Here is a 21,545-nt window from a genome sequence, read left to right as displayed (position 1 = left end):
GAAGAAGGTTGAGTAGTTCGCGGGTATTTCGTCTTTCCTAACTGAGCTATAGACAAGGCACTCTTTGCCGCAAGAATCTGAAGAAATGAATTATATCTACGTGGGATGTTTCATTCTTTTAGCATTTTTTACTGTAAGAAGTAAATTTTTCACCTGATGTCACATGCCATGTTTCTTGTTTGAATTGTCTGTGAAGGTTCATTAATTTTGTTACTAAATCTTCTTCTCTCACCTTCATAGGTTCGAGTTTCGACTCTAAGAAAGCAAGTACGACCCGAAGGTAATGTATACTTAAGTTTATTTTTTTTTGTCCTCTCAAAATACGAACAGATATAATTGCTAAACGGTCTAAAGGGAAAAAAAATAGTCTTAACTAAGACTTAAGCTCGTGGCGACAATTCTTCTACTTAACTGTTAACGATAAATGGGTTTCTCCTCCTGAAGTGAATGCCTTCCTACCAATACACGAAACTTCAATCACACAGATAGAGTTTCACTCTAAAAATTGATATCAAATATTAAGTCCCCAGTGAACAAAATACCAATATTTTAAGGAAAGGAGACCACTGTAAATTTGACCATCAAACGTCGAAAAAAGAAAAGTTTTTCTGTTTCGTTTTTCGTTAAGCGAAACTGAGGTTTGTAAGAATGTCAAATTGTACACGAGGACGTAAATTTAAACCAAAATTCAGTGTACCTTCTCTATTAATAATCATTAATTAAATAGATTTTAGAGCATTAGTTACACAGTTTGGTTTCAAGAGAGGAAAATTTTGGAAATTTTGAATCATGAAAAATTTATCAACCAGTGGGTCGTTAGGGAAGATATGTTAAATAATTAAGGTAAAATTGCTGATAGCCTATTACTGTGCTCTGTAAATTATTGATTTCTTTGGCACAACTGCCAACATTTGCTTACACCAAAAGAAGCATTATCACAAAATTATCACACTTTTTCATGAGCACATTTATAAAAGCTTTCCAAGGCGAGGTACAGATCTGACCGATAGTATTATAAACCAGCTTAGATTTACAACAGCCTACTTTTTTGAAGATGTGTTTAATTCTTCTTCAAAAAAAAACAATGCATGTGACTGACGGTCGGTTATTTTTCCTTTGGCGGAGAAATTACTGGAAAATTCGGTAGTTGAGAACATAGAGACCGGCTTTTTAAAAATTTATCGTATTCTCTCTAAAATAAACATTTTTCAGTTCATTCATAATCATTTTCTTTCTAACAGCTCAAAAATTAAAATTGCCAGATACAAGAGAAAAAAACCAAATAAAGGTAGACATGTGTAAAGCGCAAGCAAAAACAAAAAGAAATAATTGTATTAAGGTAACTGAATAAGCGCTCTGTGCAGTAGAGTTCTGTGAACTGTTGGTGCACGATATGTGATCTTATGTTTCGATGAAGATGAAGCATTTTATTGACATAGCTGAAAAAAGGGATTACGTACATATTATCTTCAAACGAAGTCAAGCTTAAATTCCCCGTTTTCAGTACATGACAGCTTCGTTGATTTCCTCACTGGTTTAACGTCTCAACTCTAGTGGCGTTTTTCCATTGTGCTACACCCTGGTTAGTTACCTAGATTGCGGCCAAGTTAGAATGGGGTCGTTACATTGTGCTCTTAGGAGAGACATTTCACTCTAACTTACATCTGTATGCCAGGAGTTTGAATCAGTTGCCGTGAACCGTCAGCCCGTGAAATTCAAGAAATGTTGAGAGTAACCTGAGATTAGTTATGGTGGTCGGCCTCTTATTTGGCTAGTAGTATACTCAAAGAGAGTGATTTTGTTAGATCATAATATGACGTTTTCCTCTTCATTTAGAGTACAAGGGTTGTTTTGCCATCAACGAAGAGGAACGTTTGTTTATCTCCAGTCCGGGAGATTATGATATGCAAGATATTAGTCCACTGCATTGCCTGCGGCAGTGCGGTAGGAAATACCATTATGCTGCCCTAGAGGAGGGAGATATCTGTCTCTGCGCAAACTCATTACCAGTCGAGGCAGTTAATGATTCTGAATGTGATATGAAGTGTCCTGGTTCTGAGAGCTGGACTAACGAAGCACAAGAATGGCTTAGGTAAGGCATGAAAGATAAGAATTATCTGGGGAGAAACAGAAAAGCATGCTTAAGGTTAGGGTCAATCCAAAGTTCTCATCGAACAATATATCTTGTCACATGTCAAAAAGCGATAAAAAAAAACTATTTTGCACATTATGAGAGGAAAACCTGTAGACTGGAAGCCAGACAAAATCTTCTGCTAGTTTCGCTTTGATAGATTGCACAATAAAGCTAGTTGTTAATTTTTTAATACAGAGTAGAGTGAGTATTCAGCAATATTTCCAATTTTCCAGTATCGGGTAGATATACCACATCTGCTAAACGTATAGAATGTAGTTTTAAATTTAAAATAATCAGAATTGCAACTCTGATGTTGTAGTGTCGTATCTTTAAGAATGCGTTCAGAACGACTAATTGACTGTATGTTAACTATAAATAATTATGTTTTGAAGTGTATTTAAGTGAGGCAAAATTGATTAAAGGGGATTGTAAGTTGTGACCGAATAATCGGAATATTTGTAGACTTTATAGATCTCTCATCAAGCTGAACGCTCAATACAGTTTTTTTTCGGTTAATTTTGGGAAATTTGCTAGTGTCTGCCTCTATACAGGATTTCAGCTTACCTGATGAATTTAATTTAAGGTAAAATGGTACATACAATGGTTTTGTTATTCCTCACCTCCCTCAGATGCGGTGGTCGATTAAGAAACAGCATATACTCGGCATCTGAGAGGATACTGGGTTTGAGTCTTATGAACACACGTCATTTGCCAGTGCTGAAACCAGTCACAATATCCGGGAATTTGACCAATGGAATGAACGTTACGTTCTCTTTCGACCTCGGTGATGGTTCGAAATCGTTAGAGCCATCGAACGTGCCTCAAGTTCGTCATATCTACGACCAGCCAGGATCATACATTGTTTCCATGACAGCAACCAATCCTGTTACGGGATCAATAACTGTTTCACAGGTAACATTAATTAATACCTCATGCACACCAGCAAAACACGTGTAGTTAAACCAGGTTTAACTGAATGAAAATCAGAAACAGAGAATTAAAAAACTTAATTTTCTATCGGTTTCAAGTAGTCACTAACTTTTTATTTCAAATGTGCTTAATTTAAGGCAACAAAAACGGTTTAAGCAGCTGCCATGAAGAAAAAAATTTTCAACCATGTTTAACAAAATGGCAAACAGCAAAATAGCGAAACAGCAAACATGTATAAGCTTTGGCGTGAATGGGGTATAAGTGTATCAGCATGAAAATACACAAAGAGGCCATTTAGCATTAAAAGTTGACACATGAGCAGGAAAACGCGGTGACCAACATAAGATTGGTTCTGGCCGAACATCTTTTTTTAGAGGGTGGGGTGTGCTATCTGGACCAACCACAGTTTCTCTCACTCATAACACAGACAACAGAGGGGCGTAGCTCAAAAGATTTTTAAATTATTAAAGTTTTCGTTCCATTTGCCTGTAATGATGCATTTCGAAAATTTGGAAGGCACACTTGAACAAGTAATACTTGTTTCACGTCAGTTGAAATACAGATTTTAACACCGAGTTTCACATGAATATTTCCTTTTGCTAGATGTATGACATCGATGATCCAATGGGGCCCATAGAACTGCTCTGCCCACACTCGGTTCCCTTGGGATCCTGGATAGAATGCAATGGTTCACTCATCCGGGGCTCACGAATCAACAACACTTTCTTCTTTGGTGATGGAAGCTATGAGTTCATATCTTTGAGTGAGTACCTTTAATCACTTAAGCCAGTTGAAACAAAACGTAATTCATAGCTTATTGCTATGTATATTCGTACCATTTTCTCATCGTCTGTGTTAATTTCATAGTTATCCGATGAGGACGTGTTGGATAAAAGATGATAAACAGCCACGAAGCACGTAACACTGAGTTGGCCATATCAATCTCGTATCCAATTTAAAAGTTTTTTTAATCGATTTTCCACTTGTCGATATTGCGGTGGAAGATTTCTAGACTTGTTTTCGCCGATAAAATGTTTTATGAATTGAAACGACAGGAAGTCACTACTTCTTCCAACTTTCAAAACATGAATGTGGGGGTAGAGTCTACCTTGGCATAAAGTGCTCAATGCTGTGGTAGCAGAGCTGAGTATATGTAAGTGAAAGAATCAAAGAGGACGCATCGATTCTCTGTGACTCTATATATATATATATGTATATATATATATATATATGTATATACACACACACACACACACACACACACACACACACACATATATGTATATATATTGTGGGAGGAAAAAGACAAATAAACTACCAGTTCATCCCTACAGACCTGTTTCGTGGTTGCCCACTCATCAGGGGATTTTAAATCCATAATTTCCCGAGTGGTTATTGAAATCCTAGTTTCAGGGGTGGAATTCAGTCTTCCTGCTGCTCATGTCACGCAGAGTGTTTAAATCCCCTGATGAGTGGGCAACCACGAAACAGGTCTGTAGGAATGGACTGGTAGTTTATTTGTCTTTTTCCTCCCACAATATATACATCGCTCTACTCCTATGTGCTGAGCACTGTTTTACCTAGTCACCTTTTTTACTAGGTTCTCGTTATTACAACGCTGGGCCAGAAATTCCTCGCAATAATGACACATTTCATTCAATCTTGCCAAGCCCTCAAGGGACGATCGTATCACCAGCTTATGAGTTCCGACATGATGGCACAGTCACTGAATTCGAGTTTGAAGGAGCAAAGATAGGAAACGTAAGATTACAGGTAAGTATTGTTAATTTTCTCCCCAGCTTGAGATAACTAACATGTGACGAGTTAATTCAAATTATGAATTATATCCGTAGATATTCCGTCCTCGCTGCAACGCTGGCGAAAAGTATTGTCTGTCCAACAAGTCGTGTGTGCTGGACGGTGAAACTTGTAATCCTTCCACCAAGAACAAGTGCCAACCTTCTGAGATTTTCTGCATCTTCAGAAGGCGCTGCATAGCAAATATCACAGAGACAAGAAAAACATGTGCTCCACTAGTGCCGCATCAGACCAACGTACCCAGGGCGGATTATGAGCTCATATCTGAGAACCTGATTACTATTGAAACCGTGGGTCATCATATTAAGACTTTACCGACGAACGAGCAGCCCTCCGTGAGACAAGGAGATGTTCTTGGTTGGATTTCCGCCGGCGGGGATCTCGCATTTAGAGAGATTAATCCAGCTGACGGAGCAGCTTTCGAATTCGAGTACCACACCAACCCACAGATAGGGGACAACCTGCTTAGGTCCAGCAATCCCAGCATGCATCACAGGCACTATATCGTGGCAGCGCACTATGTTCATGCCGCGCACTTTGTCATACGGCATTTATACAAATCCACCGGTGTTAAACACTTGATCTCGAACGTCACGCAAACTGTGCTAGTGGCAGTGGATATTCCTGTGGGCGAGGACGTCACGATGAGCCATCGAAGCATCGTGAACACTCACGAATCAGTTGTGTTTGATGTTCCTTGGCATTCTGGTTCCAACGTCACTCACATATGGGTCTTTGGAGATGGAAGCATTGTGCGCACACAGCTAAACTCAACAACTCACAGGTATACTTCGTCTGGGACTTTCTACATAAAACTCACTGTTGCAAACTCTGTGAACAAAATAGTTTTACATTCAGTTATCGCTGCCTTCGATTTCATAAAAGGTTTCAGATTTTCGAATCCAATCGAAGCTAAGGCACTTGGTTTGCCGAGTGAAATCAAGTGGGAAGCAGCCGAAGGTACTAATATAACTTACGTGGTGGACTTTGGAGATGGCAGTCCCCGATATGAAAAAGCCACTACATTGGATGAAAGTCGCAACTGCTCCACTACTCATCTGTATTCCGCTGTAGGAAACTATACAGTCTCTGTTTTTGCTTTCAACCTGGTTGGTCCGAATATTTCCATAATTTCCCAGGCGGTTATTGAAATCCCAGTTTCAGAGGTGGAATTCAGTCTTCCTGCTGCTCATGTCACGCAGAATGTTTACTTTGCTGTGGGCGATACAGTCAGTGTTAACCGTGTCGTGCGCAATGGTACCAACGTTAGGTGTTCGTTCGATTTCAAGGATGGGACACCACCGAGAGTAAGTAACGATTACAGCACGAGCCATGTCTATAACGAGGTTGGAGTTTACAAGGTAGAGATCACATGTTATAATGCTGTCAATTCGGTCAAGCGACTTCTCAACGCAACGGTCGTGGTCCAGAATATTGAAAACATCACAGGACTCACCTTAAGTGCTGATCCTGCCGTTTTTAAGAACGACTCAGGGATCACTGTTCACATGGCAACGGGAACAGTTTTTTTCTGCACTATTTACTTTGGAGACGGAGACACGCTTGGGATCGACTACACACACCTCAACAAGCCTCTTTTCCATTATTATCCAGCGATTGGCTCTTACAACATCTCTGTAAAGTGTCATAATCGTCTGGGAGAAGCGGAAGTCACAGACATTCACGATGTGGACATTCCTATTAAAGGCGTGACGGTAACAAGCCAGAAAAGGTTCATCCGAGTGCATGAAAGCGTTGCTATTAACATCGGAATTAAGGAGGGTTCCCGGATAACATACGTTTGGGACTATAGCGATGGTAGCACAGACACAATCTACCGTACTTTGGCGGACCAAAACAAACTTTTATCCAGCTATCATGCATTTGCTAGACAAGGTACATTTCCCGTGAGGGTTACAGTTTCAAATTCTTTGTCACCTGTTTTTGTGGACTTAGCCGAAGCTTTAGTCGTTGAGAATCCAGTAGCAAGCCTTTCTCTCTCGACAAACAGCCCTATAAGGCTAAACCCCGGTATAGCCATATTCAGCCTGAGTTTAGTAGCCAATGTGACGCCTCCGACTGATGCGGTCAGTGTTTGGAATTTTGCGGATGGATCCGGTCTCACACAGAGTGCGCCTTTTATAATTTCAGCTTCACAGCTGTTTGTAAAGAGGCACACGTATAGATGGGAGGGGATCTTTACAGCATCGGTAAACATTTCCAACAATGTTAGCAGTCTCGTTCTAACAGCGGATATCGATGTACAAGAGATCAGAGATGTCAGTATCAGTGTGATGCGAATTGAAGAAGGAGTACGAACGGAAGGCTTCGGAGAGTTGAAAAACTTTTTCCGTTCCACGGAAACTGTGTTTTTTAACGTCACGATGCAAGCCAAAGATGTACGTTATACATGGGACTTCGGGGATGGATCGCCACTAAATGTCACTTTGGAACCATACACAACACATGTGTACAACCGTTCTGGGATTTACACAGCTGGAGTGACTGTAGATAATATTTTAGCTACAATGCATGCCATCAAAGACATTGTTACAGAGAAAGCGGTCGAAAAGATATCGATGAACGCTAGTTTTCCGACGTATTACGGCGACCCAACGTATTTCACCATTTATATCGAGGAGCCTGGAACAGACACATGTCTGACTTTGGATTTTCAGGATTCGCACGTAACGTTCATGGGTGAGCCACGCTGCAGACCTTCATTACTACCCCTTAATAACAAATTTCTTGAGTTGAATTCCAACCAGACTAAAGTTGAGCTTATTCATGAATACGATGACATGGGGTCGTACCCTGTAAAGCTTTCAGCTTACAACACTGTCTCAAAGAAAGTTGCAAGCGCTCTTGTGAATATTACTACCAGTCCATGCAATATACCTACAGTGAAAATTGTTGGAGAAGATTTCAAAGATCCGCCAGATAAGATTCAAAAGTCTCAAATGCTTACCTTAATGCACGAAGTTTCCTCTAGGTGTCCTGTGGCCGCCAGTACTGTCTTTACTTGGGGTGTCTTCCTCGTAACCTATGACGACCCAAATAACGAAAGCATTCCAATTCCGGATTTGTCTGTGGACCTTGTGCGTATTCTTAAAACTCCCGTTACGGTGGACGCTTTGCGGTTGGCAGATTTGCTCATAAAAGAAAGGAGGCTTCCGTTCGGTTATATCAAGTTTAAGCTCACAGTCAGTTTTATCGGAAAGGATCGGGACTTGTCGGAATTCTCCGGCACGGACAGTGTATGGATTGAAGTAAAGCGTTCTGAAATGACCGCAGTAATAAGAGGTATGAGGAGAAAAAACAGCTCGTACCTTAATTTCAAGTTTATACATCTCGTGGCCATTCAAGTTTTTGTAGCTCTCTCTTCATTTCTATCTTTAGCGCCTTAAGAAGCAAATATGTCCTGAATAAAATTCCATTCAGGGGAGAACGATGAGATAAGCTATTTTTGTGGGGGGTATGGCGGTCTTTCATACAAACTCATCAAAAAACAGCTTTATTTGAGTAATTTGTTAAATATACCGTCGAACTGTAAGGGCAGCCTTAGAGAACTTGGTTGGAATCAGAGAATTCAGAAAAAGAGGTTAGAAAAAGGAAAATAAAAAAACAGCTTTGACAAGACATTCATGGTGCATTTTAGCCTGAAGCCTTACGTGATGCCATTCAAACGGCGATTTTGAAAATGAGGAAATTATGTTCCTCAGGAGGGGAACCGCAGCCCCCAGGGCCCCTAATTAAATGTACCGATGGAATTAAAAGAAATGGGAATGTAAAGTCACCAGTAGGTTGACTGAGTTGCAAAGTGTACGGCTGTAATGTAACAAAAGGGATGTTAGTTAAAATTCAATTGCACGCATGATCATATGCATGTAAATAGGATTCTTTCTATGTATTTCAGGTAGTTTCAAGCGTTCCGTTGGCTATCAATTACCCTTAATTTTGGATGCGTCTGACTCTAATGACCCAGATTTTCCAGATGACAAGAATGGCATCGAGTACACTTGGATGTGTAAGAAGGTAAATGAAGAGTTCCCGGCAACCACTTCGTTGCCAGGTGAAAATGGTGGATGTTGGGAAAATGGGACATACGTTTTTGGTGGCGATAATGAAATAGCTTCAGTGTTCACGGGAGACTTCTATCAAAACACTATGTATGATTTCAGAGTAATAGTGAAGAAGGATACACGCAGGAGCCACTACGACCAAAGGGTCGAAGTTCTACAAGGACAACCGCCGACCATGGTGATAGAGTGAGTTCAAATCTTAGTTTAAGCTGCTAATGTCGGCTAATTTCGTTTTACCTTATTTTATTTCACTCGTAGCAGTGGAGAGTCCATTACTAAACTTGGTTTGGAAAAAAAGCACCACAATCTTTCCTACTCTGAAACAATTTCCTAGATGCGATTGAAAATAGTACATCTTTCAATGTGAGAAAAGTCATATCTCTAAGGAGGACGAATTTGCGTTTGTTCTTGTTTTCGATTCACTTAGATGTTTATCTGTTAGTCTCTCAATTTTCTTTTTCAAAAACAAAAAGAAGACAATTGTTGCAATCAAAAGGAAAAAGGGTAGTAAAGCCAATGAATTTGTTTCACTAAGAACATGTCCAATCGGCAAAAGAACGAGATTTCTCGTGTACCGCCGTAATCATCCGACGAGACAAGGAATAGGTCATTGTACCGGGTAAACCTTTCAGTCTCATTTGACTTAATGAAACTTTTGTCAACAGTTATATTGACCCTTTTTTGATGAATGCATCAAACTCGCATGCAAATATAACGTATTCATGTTTGCTCTCCAGGTATGTGTTCAATGTGCTTGCAAAGAAAAACCCTTTCAAACGACTGATCATGGAGAGTCGGTGCATCGACTGCGGGCTTAGTGACCGCCTTGGGTATCAGTGGAAACTCTCCCTGCTGCTCGAAGAAGCAAAGAAAGATGACGAGAGTGCCTGGGAGGAGAAAACGGACTGGACGGATTATACCCAAGCCACAGGACTGGAAGCATCAAGTTTGATTATCGAGGCTGGATATCTGATACCCGGACGCACGTACAGACTACAACTTAATGCCTGGAGACCAGGAGGGTATCCAGGAGGTTATGTAATAGAGGAGATGACTATGAACATTGCCCCATCAGGGGGCACGTGCAGTGTCCCTGTGTCTGAAGGCTTTGCTTTGGAAACTCTGTTTAATGTCGTATGCGAAGGATGGTCGGATCCAGATGTACCTCTTTCTTATTTGATAGGTAGGACTGATTAAAAGGGTCAGAGATAGTGTGAGTCTGAGAATTGTCGAGAAAAACTTTCAGAGTACGAGTAAAGCAGTATCGGCGAATGATGACAAAAAAAAACCAGCAATCCAACTTAAGAATTGATCATGGCGAGAATGACAGCGCAACGGTTGAAAGTAAGAAATATTTTGCTAACACGTAACTTCTAACGCGAGACCCCATGGACCGAATTGTTCAAAATTTAATCAGCCATGACTAGTCAAGATCTAATTTTATGGCAACGAGTTGTTTTTGTTTGTAACTAAGCCAGGGTCAAGTTTAGTTTTACTTGCAATTTTTTAATGGAGTTTCCAGCGACCCGGCCAACGGAGCCATCTCTGGGGAATTGCTGTTTCAGATGTACCTCTTTCTTATTTGATTTGTTCGAGCACAGATCAAGGCACGATGTAATCGTCAGTCTCCTAAGTACATGAAACCTCACTCATCTTCCTCTTTTTCTCCTACTGATGAAAAACTTTAAGAAAGGGGTTTAATGAGTATACATTACTCTAACTCAACACAAACGGTCAATCTTCTTCATGCTTTACAGAGCTTAAGAATGGAGAAGAAATTATTCCTTTATCTGCGGGTCTTGAGAAGAATATGACATCGGTATTTCCCCTTGGCAAACCGGAACACAATTACACGCTAGAAGTCAGAGTGAAAGTCATGGACGCCTATTTACTGAGCGCAGAAACTCAGTTTTCTGTGCGGGTACGTATCGAGAGCCTCAAATTTTTAACGAACGTTACTTTTCCCTTTCAGTTTATGCGGCACACAATTATTCGGTTCTAGAGGGAACAACAATAAGAATGTCTTGCTTGTTTGACCCACATGAACACTGAAACTTTTGAGCATGTTGTGGAAGGAAACCCCTCACCCCTTTCTCTTGCGATCTCTCCAGGTTCTAGAACCCGTCTCTGTGGATTACGATCAAGTGTTCGGAGACATGCAGGACGCTGCTGGCGACGAGGGAGGAGACCAAAAAGCGGTTCAACTAGCAGGAGCGGCAAGCTCTGTGTTGAACGCTAAAGCTGGCAAGGAAGGAGACGATGGTGCGGGAGAAAGGGCCGCGGTATGTAATTGTCGTATATCATGTCTCATTTTTGCCTCGTCCCTTCCGTCAACCTTCTAAAAGTCGCTGAGATATGCGATTGAAAATTAATGTTTCAATTCAAGATCACCTTCCACCGAGAGACTGCTTTTTTGGGGGTGGGGTGGGTGGAATCCAACCTGAAAGCATCAAAGTCAATTTCTTCCTTCTATTTTGACCATCTTTGTAGTTGATACTCTTGCAGTTGAAATAGTTACTCTGAGAAAACGCTGTCAATTGAGCCTCATGAGACCTCATCTCAGTATAGCTGCAAGAACTTTAGACTGTGTATTGGTTTTCAGTTCCGTGGCAAGGTAGCTGGTCAGTTAAGTCAGCTCCCTGTCAAAGATTTTGACGGTGTAGCCATGAAGGGAGAAGCTCTCAACTCACTGACATCAGCGACTGGTGAGGTGGACGAGGACGCTCAGGTAAACGAGTGCAGTGATGCATTTAAATATTTTTATTCATTTAGTAATCATGCTATGTAATAGTGTTAAGATATCAATACGCAGAACGCGAAATAGATGAAAATAAAAAAAAGGGAGAGATGGAGCGCCAAGAGGATTGGGGCGCGTGTGCGCGACGAGGGTCGTGCCGTTTACTTGTGGTACAACTTGTGGATGGCACAGCCGTGATATACTGCTAATTTAAATGCTGCTTTTTTCAATTTTGAAATGATGATGTTCAAAGGACAAGAACTGGACATAATTAAGTACTGTAGAACGAAACAAAAACACCAACGTTCATCTTTGTGTTGTAATAATTCGTGTACTTTATTTCAGTCTTGTTTTCATCGCAGTACGATACAAAAGCCGTAAACGACAGTAATAATTTACGCAAAGAGATGGTCCTCGGAGATGAACTATCGTCAGGTTATAGTAACTGAAGAGGAGTCACGAAGGATGAATGATAAAAAAAATCAGCCAGGAAAAGGGACAGAAATTCCGCACCGTTGATGAATACTAGATTCGCCGGACCAACTTTGAAATAAATGCAAAGGCATTTCAACATTTGAGCAAACACGTCATACCGGTTTTTTTTTCTTTTTTAACAGAACGCTACAGTGAATGCGTTAGGAGAAATGGGTGACTTCCTAACGAGTAGTGACAGCGCACGTGACGTGGAAAATGTAGCAAAAAGCCTGGGCTCCGCTATTGGCAATGTAGTAGGAGCGTCGATTGACTCATATCAAAAAGCCGCTAATGGAACGTCTTCGGGAGATCCAGTATGTGTTATTATCGTTATCCACATGATTATCATTATTTTTACTATCAAAATCTGAGTGTGGTTATCGTAACTACTTAGCTTAGAACTCATTATTACGACCGAGCAATGTTAGAATGTTTTATCTATCAATTTTATCATTACTTCCATAGAGCAAAAGTCGAAACAATACCAAAAACGCTCTTGGCGTGGTAGACAAAGTCAGTGGTGCCCTTATGAAGCAGCTTGCTGCAGGAGACAAACCAAAGTCGATATCATCGCCAAATTTGGATATGTCTGTTGGAAGGAAGACTTTGGATGACATCGGTGGCGAGAATGACGACGAAGATGCCGAGGAAGGGGAGGGAATGGGTGGAGTCAAATTACCCGACCCTATGGCGATCTTTGGAGGAGCTAATGCCTCCGTGGAAGATGGAGCTACAAGCGCCATTGGCTCGACGGTCTGTACATCAATTAATGAAAAAATCTGTCATTCTTTTCATGTATCATCTTTTAGTCACTCCGTGCGTCTTATTTAGCGAGCCGAAATGTAAACATGGCTAGATTTGATTTTTGATGTCGAAACAACACGTTACTGGCGCTGTTTTGTTCTTGAATTCTTTGGTAAAACAGGCAAACGGCTGAACCATTGACTTGTTTTATTCTTGTGTGTGTGCCTTCAACTAACGTCATTTAAAGAGGAATCATGTGAATTGTCTCGAGATTGAGCTCAAAATTCCCTGTTGGGAGACGAAGCTGTAGTGTCCTGTTGAGCTTATCGGATAGTTTACCTCTCAAAGAAGTTTGCAGATTCAAATGTATGTTAAAGCGTCACACGCATCCAGGTTTGATGAGTACTTTCAAAGCTTTTACGTAAGGTCTGTCCTTCCCGTAACCGTGTTCAACCTAATTTGTCTACTTAGCTTTCTGCGATGGACAAGAACCCGTTTGCATGGGATAACAGTTCTAGCGATTTGAATTCCAAAACAGTTGGATTATCACTCACTGATGGTAACGGCAAGCCGCTGAATCTAGCAGGGCAACAATTGGAAATGTTCGTTCCCCGAAACCTCAAGATAAACCCCGTTAAACCCATGGAGCTCAATCACTATGCAGACGACGACCCTCCAATGCGTATTCATAAATTCAATCGTTCAAGTATAGAGGCCGCCGTTGCCATAGAGATGAAATTCTTTCACCCAGATATCAAATTTATGGTGGCGGTGAGGTACGAAAAAAAACCAACTGCAAACCATTACGATTTTGCGCACACTTTCCCGACTCAGGCGGAAGCAAAGAAAATGAAGAAGCGGCCACACCCATTTACGTATGTCATTCCGCATGTGCTACTCAACCCTCTTCTCATTAGAGGACAAAACGAAAGCGATAATGGTACAGATATGGCAACTCTGCTGGCTAACGTGACAATCAAGCAGTTTTATTTAGGTGTGAAAGCTATAAACAAAGATGCGCTGAGTGACGCGAACACCAGCTATGCCATGCGAATCTATCTGCCTTCATGCAAAATGTTTGATGAAGATAAAAACACTTGGACAACAAAAGGCTGTAAGGTAACTATATTTGATTTATTTTTGTTTTGGGACGGGGGGCGCAGGAGGGTCTGTGATCATCGTGTTATTCTTCGATTAGGAGTTGAAATAAGTGCCAATAAATGAACGACAGAATTCATGAATTCATCAAAGCTCAACTACAACGGACTGGCCTCGTTCCCTGAGAATGTTATAATATTCCCCTTCGTTCTACGCCATACAAACCAAGGCAAGCCCTCTTTTTATGAAAAGGCTGGATCAGTCCAATTTTTAGAAAATATTTTGTTAGTTTTACTGATTCATTTTGTAGGAGTTCCAAAAGAGCCTTAATGGCGTACTTCTTCGCCAACATTGATCAAGATTTTTATGAACTTTGATAACTAGTTTGCTTCTCTTTATGATTTTTCTAAGTACCATGATTTGTATACAAGGTAAAATGGTAAAAAGGACGAGTGCCAGACTAGTCACTGAAGAACTACTTAAATAAACTTGACTCCAGCGACTACGTGTAAAGGAAGTCAGCAAAAAATTCATTCAAAATGTCACAATTACTGCAATACTTTATGATACTTAGCTTAAATTTTAACTTTCCAACGCCAGGTTGGACCAAAGACTATTGCTAACAGCACACATTGTTTATGTACACCCGGAGAAGACGAGGAGGAAGAGGTTGAGGAAGAAGTTGAAGCAACAACCGAGGCACCGACAGCAGCCGCCTCAAGTGGGGATGCACAGCCTGTTAAAAAGGTTATTAAGCGACGACGATTCAGAAAAAGTGTGAACAAAGTGAATATTGCGAGTGAGTTTCACTTATTCTTTCTCGTGAGAACTTAATATTTTAGCATGTTTGATACTGCAAAGCGCAAAAGTTAACAGCTCATATAAACGCGGGAAAACCTATTTCTAATACACTTATCCTTAGGTCTGCCTATAAACTTTTTATCATCACTGTTCTATCTTTATTGACTCCAGTAACATTTTTAACACATTATTTGAGACATAACTGCACTTAGACTAACCAATCGATTGCCTGTAGGTGATGGATGTATTCACGTCAATGGATTCTCGATTGGTCGTTGTAGTGACTTATTGTTAATGTTACTTGTTAGGTAGCATGTTCGTGGCGCCAAACCCGATCGACTTCAACAAAGTGTTCAACGCTAACCTGGCGGAGAATCCTATCGCTTTGGCAGTTGTTTGTGGAATATTTGGGGTTTACCTGGTATTGGCTATTTATGCACGCAGAGAAGATTTAAAGGATGTTGAACGGGTATGAATGACGTTTAATAACTCGGAGACCATAGGCCAGTCTTCAAGTCCACTCTAGGAAGATCTTTAAGAGCTGGAAACAATTACACGGTTTCCGTGTTGCATACTGAGGCCGATTTGTCCGTAACGTAATGTATCCTCTTAAATAACTGGTTAAGAGGAAGAGTAGCTGTAAAAAAATCCATTTACGAAAAAAAAAAACAGAGTCCAAACTCTGTGGAAAATATGTATTAAACTTGTTAAATGAACCACAACATTTGGCTAAAATAACAAACTCCAAAACTTCTTAAAATTCCAAACTAAGGGATAACAAATTTGCGCGAACGAATGCTCATGCAAAAACAAACTAAACTCCGTGGAAACAAACAACAAAAGTACGCAAAAAATGTCACCGTCGGGTTTTTAATGTCAAGGTAAGAGTTCTTCGGCGTGATTGGCTAATTTGTGAAATCACTCGCACTGCGCGTGAATACAAAAAGAATACAAAGGGAGGAGAGGAAGATAAACATTGTTATTTAAAATTTAAAATCGAAAGAGATTTTGTATAATACACATTAGGAGCAGAAATGATAGATTGGAGGGGTTATACCCGGAGTTGCATTGAAACTTCACTAAAAAGAGAGCTCTCCTTGTGCTTTCTCACGCTTCAACTCCAGAATTATTTCCTCTCTCGTGCACCTTCAGCCTAACAGCGCAGTCTCTACGCGCAACATCTGTTGGATTATAGGGCCCATTTACTCCCTCGTACAGGACAAAACAAAATTCCCTGATTCCTTTGTACCAGTCAGTTGTGAACTCCTCTTTTTTTTAATTGCAATTATATTTGGAAATTTCAGGCAGGAGTAACTCCTCTGGAGGACAACGAGTCATTTGACCAATACCATTACGAGATAACAGTTTACACGGGGTTCGGAAAACGTGCAGGAACTACAGCCGAAGTCAGTTTTATTCTCTCCGGAGATGAAGGTGAAAGTGAGCCCCGTCTGCTTAAAGATCCTAAACGTAAGACGTTTCAGCGACGTGGGATCGACGTATTCTTGGCAACGTTCCCAGAAAGTTTTGGTGAGCTGAACTACTTGCACCTGTGGCACAATAACGGAGGTAAATTATTTTTGGTGAGATTTTTCGTGAGTTATATGACGACTTTCAAATAGGAATTAAAGATGTTCCAAAACTGATCGTATGATCCTATGTAGCAATAAAATGTCAAATGAAATAATTTAGCTTGCTAATGAATGGTTAATCAATCTCGTTCCTACCGTTCAATGGATTGAAAGCGTACGCATTATGCACAACAAAACCGAAAACAGACCTGGCGATACAGCAACCCAACTTTCTTTCCATTATAAAAGTCTTAAAAGTTGTGTTATATCGAGTTTCCAAAGTATAGTACAGGTCATAAATCAAACCACATCCGTTTTTGACTCTGATGCCTTCCTTTTGGCGGTAGGTCGCTCACCTTCATGGTATGTCAGTCGTGTCGTGGTTCACGATCTCAACAACGACAAGAAATTCTTGTTCATCTGCGAGAGTTGGCTCGCTGTTGAGGAAGGCGACGGTGCAGTCGACAGACTTATTCCTGTGGCAGGCCTCGATGAAATGACAAGTTTCAACCACCTGTTTTACTCTACTACACAGAAAAACCTCGCAGACGGCCATCTCTGGTTCTCCGTCTTCATGCGGCCAGCGAAAAGTCGTTTCACGCGACTTCAGCGCATTAGCTGCTGTTTGACCCTTTTGTACTGTTCTATGATCACAAACGCCATGTTTTACCAGGTTGGAGGAGAAAGCGATCCTGCCTCTACCATACAGATAGGACCTCTGGCTTTTAGTCCCGCTCAAATTGGGATTGGTATTATGAGCAGCTTGATCGTCGTGCCTGTTAACCTCTTAATCGTGGGAATCTTCCGTAATGTCGAAGCGAAGCCAACGAAAGAAGAGCTCAGAGAGCGACGCAGTAAAAGAACATGTTGGTGGTTCCAAGAGTTGTTCTTCTGCTTCTTCGACTTCAATAAAAACAACAAAAACGATTTTATCGAAATCCTTCAAAGGGACTCGAAAAAAGAGGAAACATTTTTGGACTTTAGCTCCAAAACGAATTTGACTGTAAACGATGAGATTCTATTAGCTGAGGGTGTCGAATCAGAAGATATTAGTTTTAGAATCTCTAAACAGGAGCGAAAAGAAGAGATGGAGAAAAAGCAGAAGAAGAAAAAGAAGAAGAAGAAGAGGTTGTTGCCCTATTGGTTTCTTTACATTGGCTGGGTTATCTGCTTTCTGACGTGTTTTACAACAGCTTTTTTCTGTGTCCTCTATGGACTACAATTTGGTAAAGAAAAATCTGCTCAATGGATCTCATCCATGTTGATCTCGTTTTTCCAAGATGTCCTTATCAGTCAGCCCATCAAAATCCTCGCAGTCGCACTTATAATTGCAGTTATCATTAAGAAACCTGCGGAGGAAGAGGATGAAGAGGAAGGAGATAAGAAAAAGCTTGATGACGAAGACTGGCTACACGACGGTCCAAGAGGTCAGTAAGATCACAGTATCCTTACCAAACCGTTCACGGCTTCTTTCTCATCTTGTAGATTCTGCAAGTCTCCCCTGAGCCCCCTCTCCCCTTTTTTCTTTCACGTTAAATTGTGACGAACCACACTCTATGATTTCAAGTATCGTCTCTCAAAACTACCAACTAACGTTTAACCCTTTTCCCTTTTTCCAGAATCCGGCGACAGAAGAATGAAACCAAAGACGCTTATTCGTTTACAGCCACCCGACAAGTCGAAACTGGAGAAAGCCAGACAACTCAGGTATACTTACTTAAAACCGCTCAATCATTTGAATCAGTTTATCAGCATGACCCTAATAACCAACGAGGGGTCGTTGGATTTGAATGAAAGCGATTTAGAGCTAATTCTCTTTTTTCGTTGATTGCTTTTGGCCTGAAAACGATGGAGACGAATGCCGTTCTTACACATCTATTTATAGTTATGGATCGTTTACTTTCCTAAGAGGTAACTTTCTTTTTAACAGAATTATACGTTTTCTTTTTTTTTTTTTTTTTTTTCAGATTTAAAGAAATGAAAATGAATGCAATCATCAAGGAAGTTGCGTTGTACGTGTTTTTCGTGGCCTGCCTGTGCATTGTCAGCTATTCTCACAGGGATCCTACTTCCTTTGCCTTTAGGGAAGAAATGTATAATTCGTTCGTAGAGGGAGTTCATGGAGGCCAAAAGAGCTTCTCAGCGGTAAGCATGTCGTCCAGGTCTCCGCTGTACACAAGTGATAGGCACGATAGTTTAAAAGGCTACGGTTCATAAAACATGGTCATACCTGCATACCTGACTGTCGTGGTAAAAAATAACAACCGTGCAGTTACCTAACACAGTTGCACAGGATATCAGCTGTAGCCCTCTTTGCAGAGGATGAGTATGAAGCCTTTATTGTATGTACTAACCACATGTTCCATTTTTACTGATCCCATGTAGATTGGAAGCCGAGAAAATTTCTATCAGTATGCCAAGACGACACTGATGAATGCCTTGTACACCACAGCATTGTATAATGGAGATGACACGGAGCCTGGCTACACTGCAGATTTGACAGCATACATTGTGGGAATGGCAAGACTGAGACAGCTCAGAGTTAAAAACTGTAGGTTGTTAAATTATTGGAGAGTAAGAAAAATCTTAATGCACATCCTGAAAAAAAAAAAAAAATAGATCGTGGTGAAAAAAAGGAGAGGTCGTCCACGTCGTTTAAGAGTAGTTGGTCTTCAAGAAAAGGTCACTTCAGTGCGTTAGTGGACGGGCGCGTTAATCTTACGTATTTACACCCGCTGCAGGGCTTTATGGCAACTGATGAGAAGTCTCACTCGGATTTCACCAAAAAAACGTTTTCACAGGGTAGCAAAAGCGAAATCGTATAGTTATCATTTTAGTTTGAGTGACTCATAGTAAGAAAGAGACCTTTAGACTAATAGCGCGATTTATTCTTTGCAACAGACTCCTGTGAGGTAGCATCAGACTTCACACCTTTCATCGACGAATGCAATGACTGGTATGGTTTTTTTGCCGAGGAGAAAGGCCAGTTTGATATTGGATGGGAGCCACTCAAAAACGAGTCCTTGTACATTCCGCCATTCACTTACCAGGCGTGGGAATTCAACACATCGGATGAACTGGACACATTACCTGTGATGGGTGAGACATGTGTACAGTTTTTATAGGAGACACTTCCTATTAAGAACTCTTGTTTTCCTGTTTCTTTTCTTCTAATTTTTGGAGACATTATTCTTTACGTAATCACATTCTAAACGCTGATAACAAAATAGGATAAAATTTAAGATTTATTGCTTTCCTGTATAATCTCTACATAATCTTCTTTTATCCTCCTAGGATTCGTGTCGACATATGGTGGGGGAGGATTTGTCGCAGAATTAGGATACACCAGAGAGAACGCCACGAAAATTATTCAGACCCTGGAGGAAAACAAATGGATTGATTCACAAACCCGCGCTGTTATCTTAGAAATAGCCACATATAACCCTGTAGTAAATCTGTTCTGCGTTATGACTCTAATTGTAGAATTTCTCCCTACCAACGGAGTGTTCTTGTTTACTGACCTGAAGATTGCTCGCCTTTTCACCTTCGGAGGTGGTTTTGAATCATTTCTTGTGGCTTGCGAGTTTTTCATCCTCCTTTTCTTTGCTGTGTTCATTTATCAGGAGCTCAAGCAACTGTACAGGCTTCGGAAGGGATACTTCAAAGAGTTCTGGAACTACATCGAATTTGTGATGATCATATTGGTGTTCACGTGCGTGGGTATGTTTTTCACGCGTACGATGCTCGTGAACCAAGCAATTACCAGCCTCGAAGAAAATCCAGGAAAATACGTCAGTTTTGGCCGAGTAGCTTCCTGGAACGAAGTTTTCATGTACATGGTGAGCATGGTGGTGTTCACTGCTTGGATAAAAGGAATTAAGCTCCTACGATTTAACCGTCGTATTACGATTCTGGCGCAAACCTTAAGAGGCTCTGCCGGTCCTTTGGCTGCATTTTCCGTTGTCTTCTTGGTATTCTTCCTCTCTTACTCGCTGTTTGCTTTTGCGGTTTTCGGCAAGGACATTTCTGATTTTTACAACTTTGTTTCTACTTGCGAGACTGTGATGGGAATTTTACTCGGCTCATTTGATTACAGGGCTATCGAAGAAGCGGCTCCTATTCTTGGGCCCATATTCTTTTTCACCATAATGGTCTTTGGCACATTCATTTTGATGAATATGTTTTTGACCATCGTATTAGACGTGTTCTCCGAAGTGAAAGGGTCCATCGACGATCAAGAAAACGAGTACGAGATTGTCGACTTTATGATCCGGCGCTTTAGGAAGTTCACCGGCATGCAGCCAAACAAGGTTATGATTGACTCCGAGGAGCCGATGGAGAAGAAAGACATCGAGGAAGAAACTAATAAAGACCTACTGGCCCTGAATAACAAGAAAAAGCTAAGAGCTAAGAGAAAGTCTAAGCCAATGGATCTGGTGGCGCAACGCTTCACAAGACTGGAGACATCGCTGAGTGGTTTTTATTGTGAGGAGTGGGCTGAGGAGCGCCTGCTGGATCACATAGTGGGGAGGAGGTGGGGAGTCAATGCTGAGGCTGCTTACGCTCAGGCAGATGCTGAGTTACACGAGGAGCAACAGATGGAACAGCTGCGCCAGGATATGTACGCTGCAGCTGAACGGTTTGACGCTGGTGAAGGAGCAATTAATTTGAACTTCGAGGATGATATTTTTGAACCTTGGAATTCGACTGATGCTTAAAAATTCAGTGCTAATTGAATTCGTGTTGAAATTGAAACAGCATTTCTTTACTTTTCTAACTTTGATGAGGCTGGACTAATTATGGGCTGTAGCTATGACGCATCGAAAAACTTAGCGTGTATTTACACAGCCTTTGCGGTTATGTATGGGAACTACGAGAAGAATCAGCTTTCTTTTCGTAACAACACGGCAATTTATCATCCTGTTAATAATGAACTATTACAAAAGTATAATCGTACATAAAATATCATTATTCATCTCATAAGTGTGGCGGTCTAGCCAGGGAAAATATCCATTAAATATTTATTCATCCAGCCACTTTTTAAGCTTAAGTTTTGCATAATTTCAAAAATCATTTTTAAAGGTATTTTCTGAAAATTCAACTTAAGCTTGTTTTCGATGCTGGATGATATTTGATTTGTTCTAAGTCTCTGATAA

At 40.8% G+C, this 21,545-nt stretch overlaps 1 protein-coding gene across 1 annotated transcript; it reads left to right on the top strand.

The window, feature by feature from the left end:
• Positions 1–9: 9 nt before the first annotated feature.
• On the top strand, positions 10–21,355 carry LOC131771291 (polycystin family receptor for egg jelly). Its single transcript, XM_059087065.2, has 24 exons — positions 10–133; positions 241–280; positions 1,837–2,092; positions 2,764–3,046; positions 3,668–3,827; positions 4,665–4,837; positions 4,918–8,185; positions 8,799–9,150; positions 9,702–10,147; positions 10,722–10,885; positions 11,076–11,246; positions 11,567–11,692; positions 12,319–12,489; positions 12,641–12,928; positions 13,391–14,038; positions 14,618–14,816; positions 15,127–15,287; positions 16,123–16,387; positions 16,737–17,816; positions 18,009–18,096; positions 18,357–18,534; positions 18,775–18,940; positions 19,291–19,488; positions 19,684–21,355. Exons 1-24 carry the CDS (start codon positions 86–88, stop codon positions 21,105–21,107), a joined length of 10,353 nt encoding a protein of 3,450 aa, XP_058943048.2. The 5' UTR covers positions 10–85; the 3' UTR covers positions 21,108–21,355.
• Positions 21,356–21,545: the final 190 nt, after the last annotated feature.

This window comes from Pocillopora verrucosa, chromosome 2 (assembly GCF_036669915.1).
Source record: "Pocillopora verrucosa isolate sample1 chromosome 2, ASM3666991v2, whole genome shotgun sequence".
Lineage (NCBI taxonomy): Eukaryota > Metazoa > Cnidaria > Anthozoa > Scleractinia > Pocilloporidae > Pocillopora > Pocillopora verrucosa.
Note: the sequence above shows the minus strand (reverse complement) of the source record. Positions and strands in the feature narration are given on the sequence as shown.

Bases quoted from the DNA above. Each gene is read 5' to 3' on its own strand.
- LOC131771291 (XM_059087065.2), top strand. From the start codon at position 86: ATGAATTATATCTACGTGGGATGTTTCATTCTTTTAGCATTTTTTACT. The intron at 134-240 runs GTAAGAAGTAAA...TCACCTTCATAG, and splicing joins TTCTTTTAGCATTTTTTACT to GTTCGAGTTTCGACTCTAAG. The intron at 10,148-10,721 runs GTAGGACTGATT...CATGCTTTACAG, and splicing joins ACCTCTTTCTTATTTGATAG to AGCTTAAGAATGGAGAAGAA.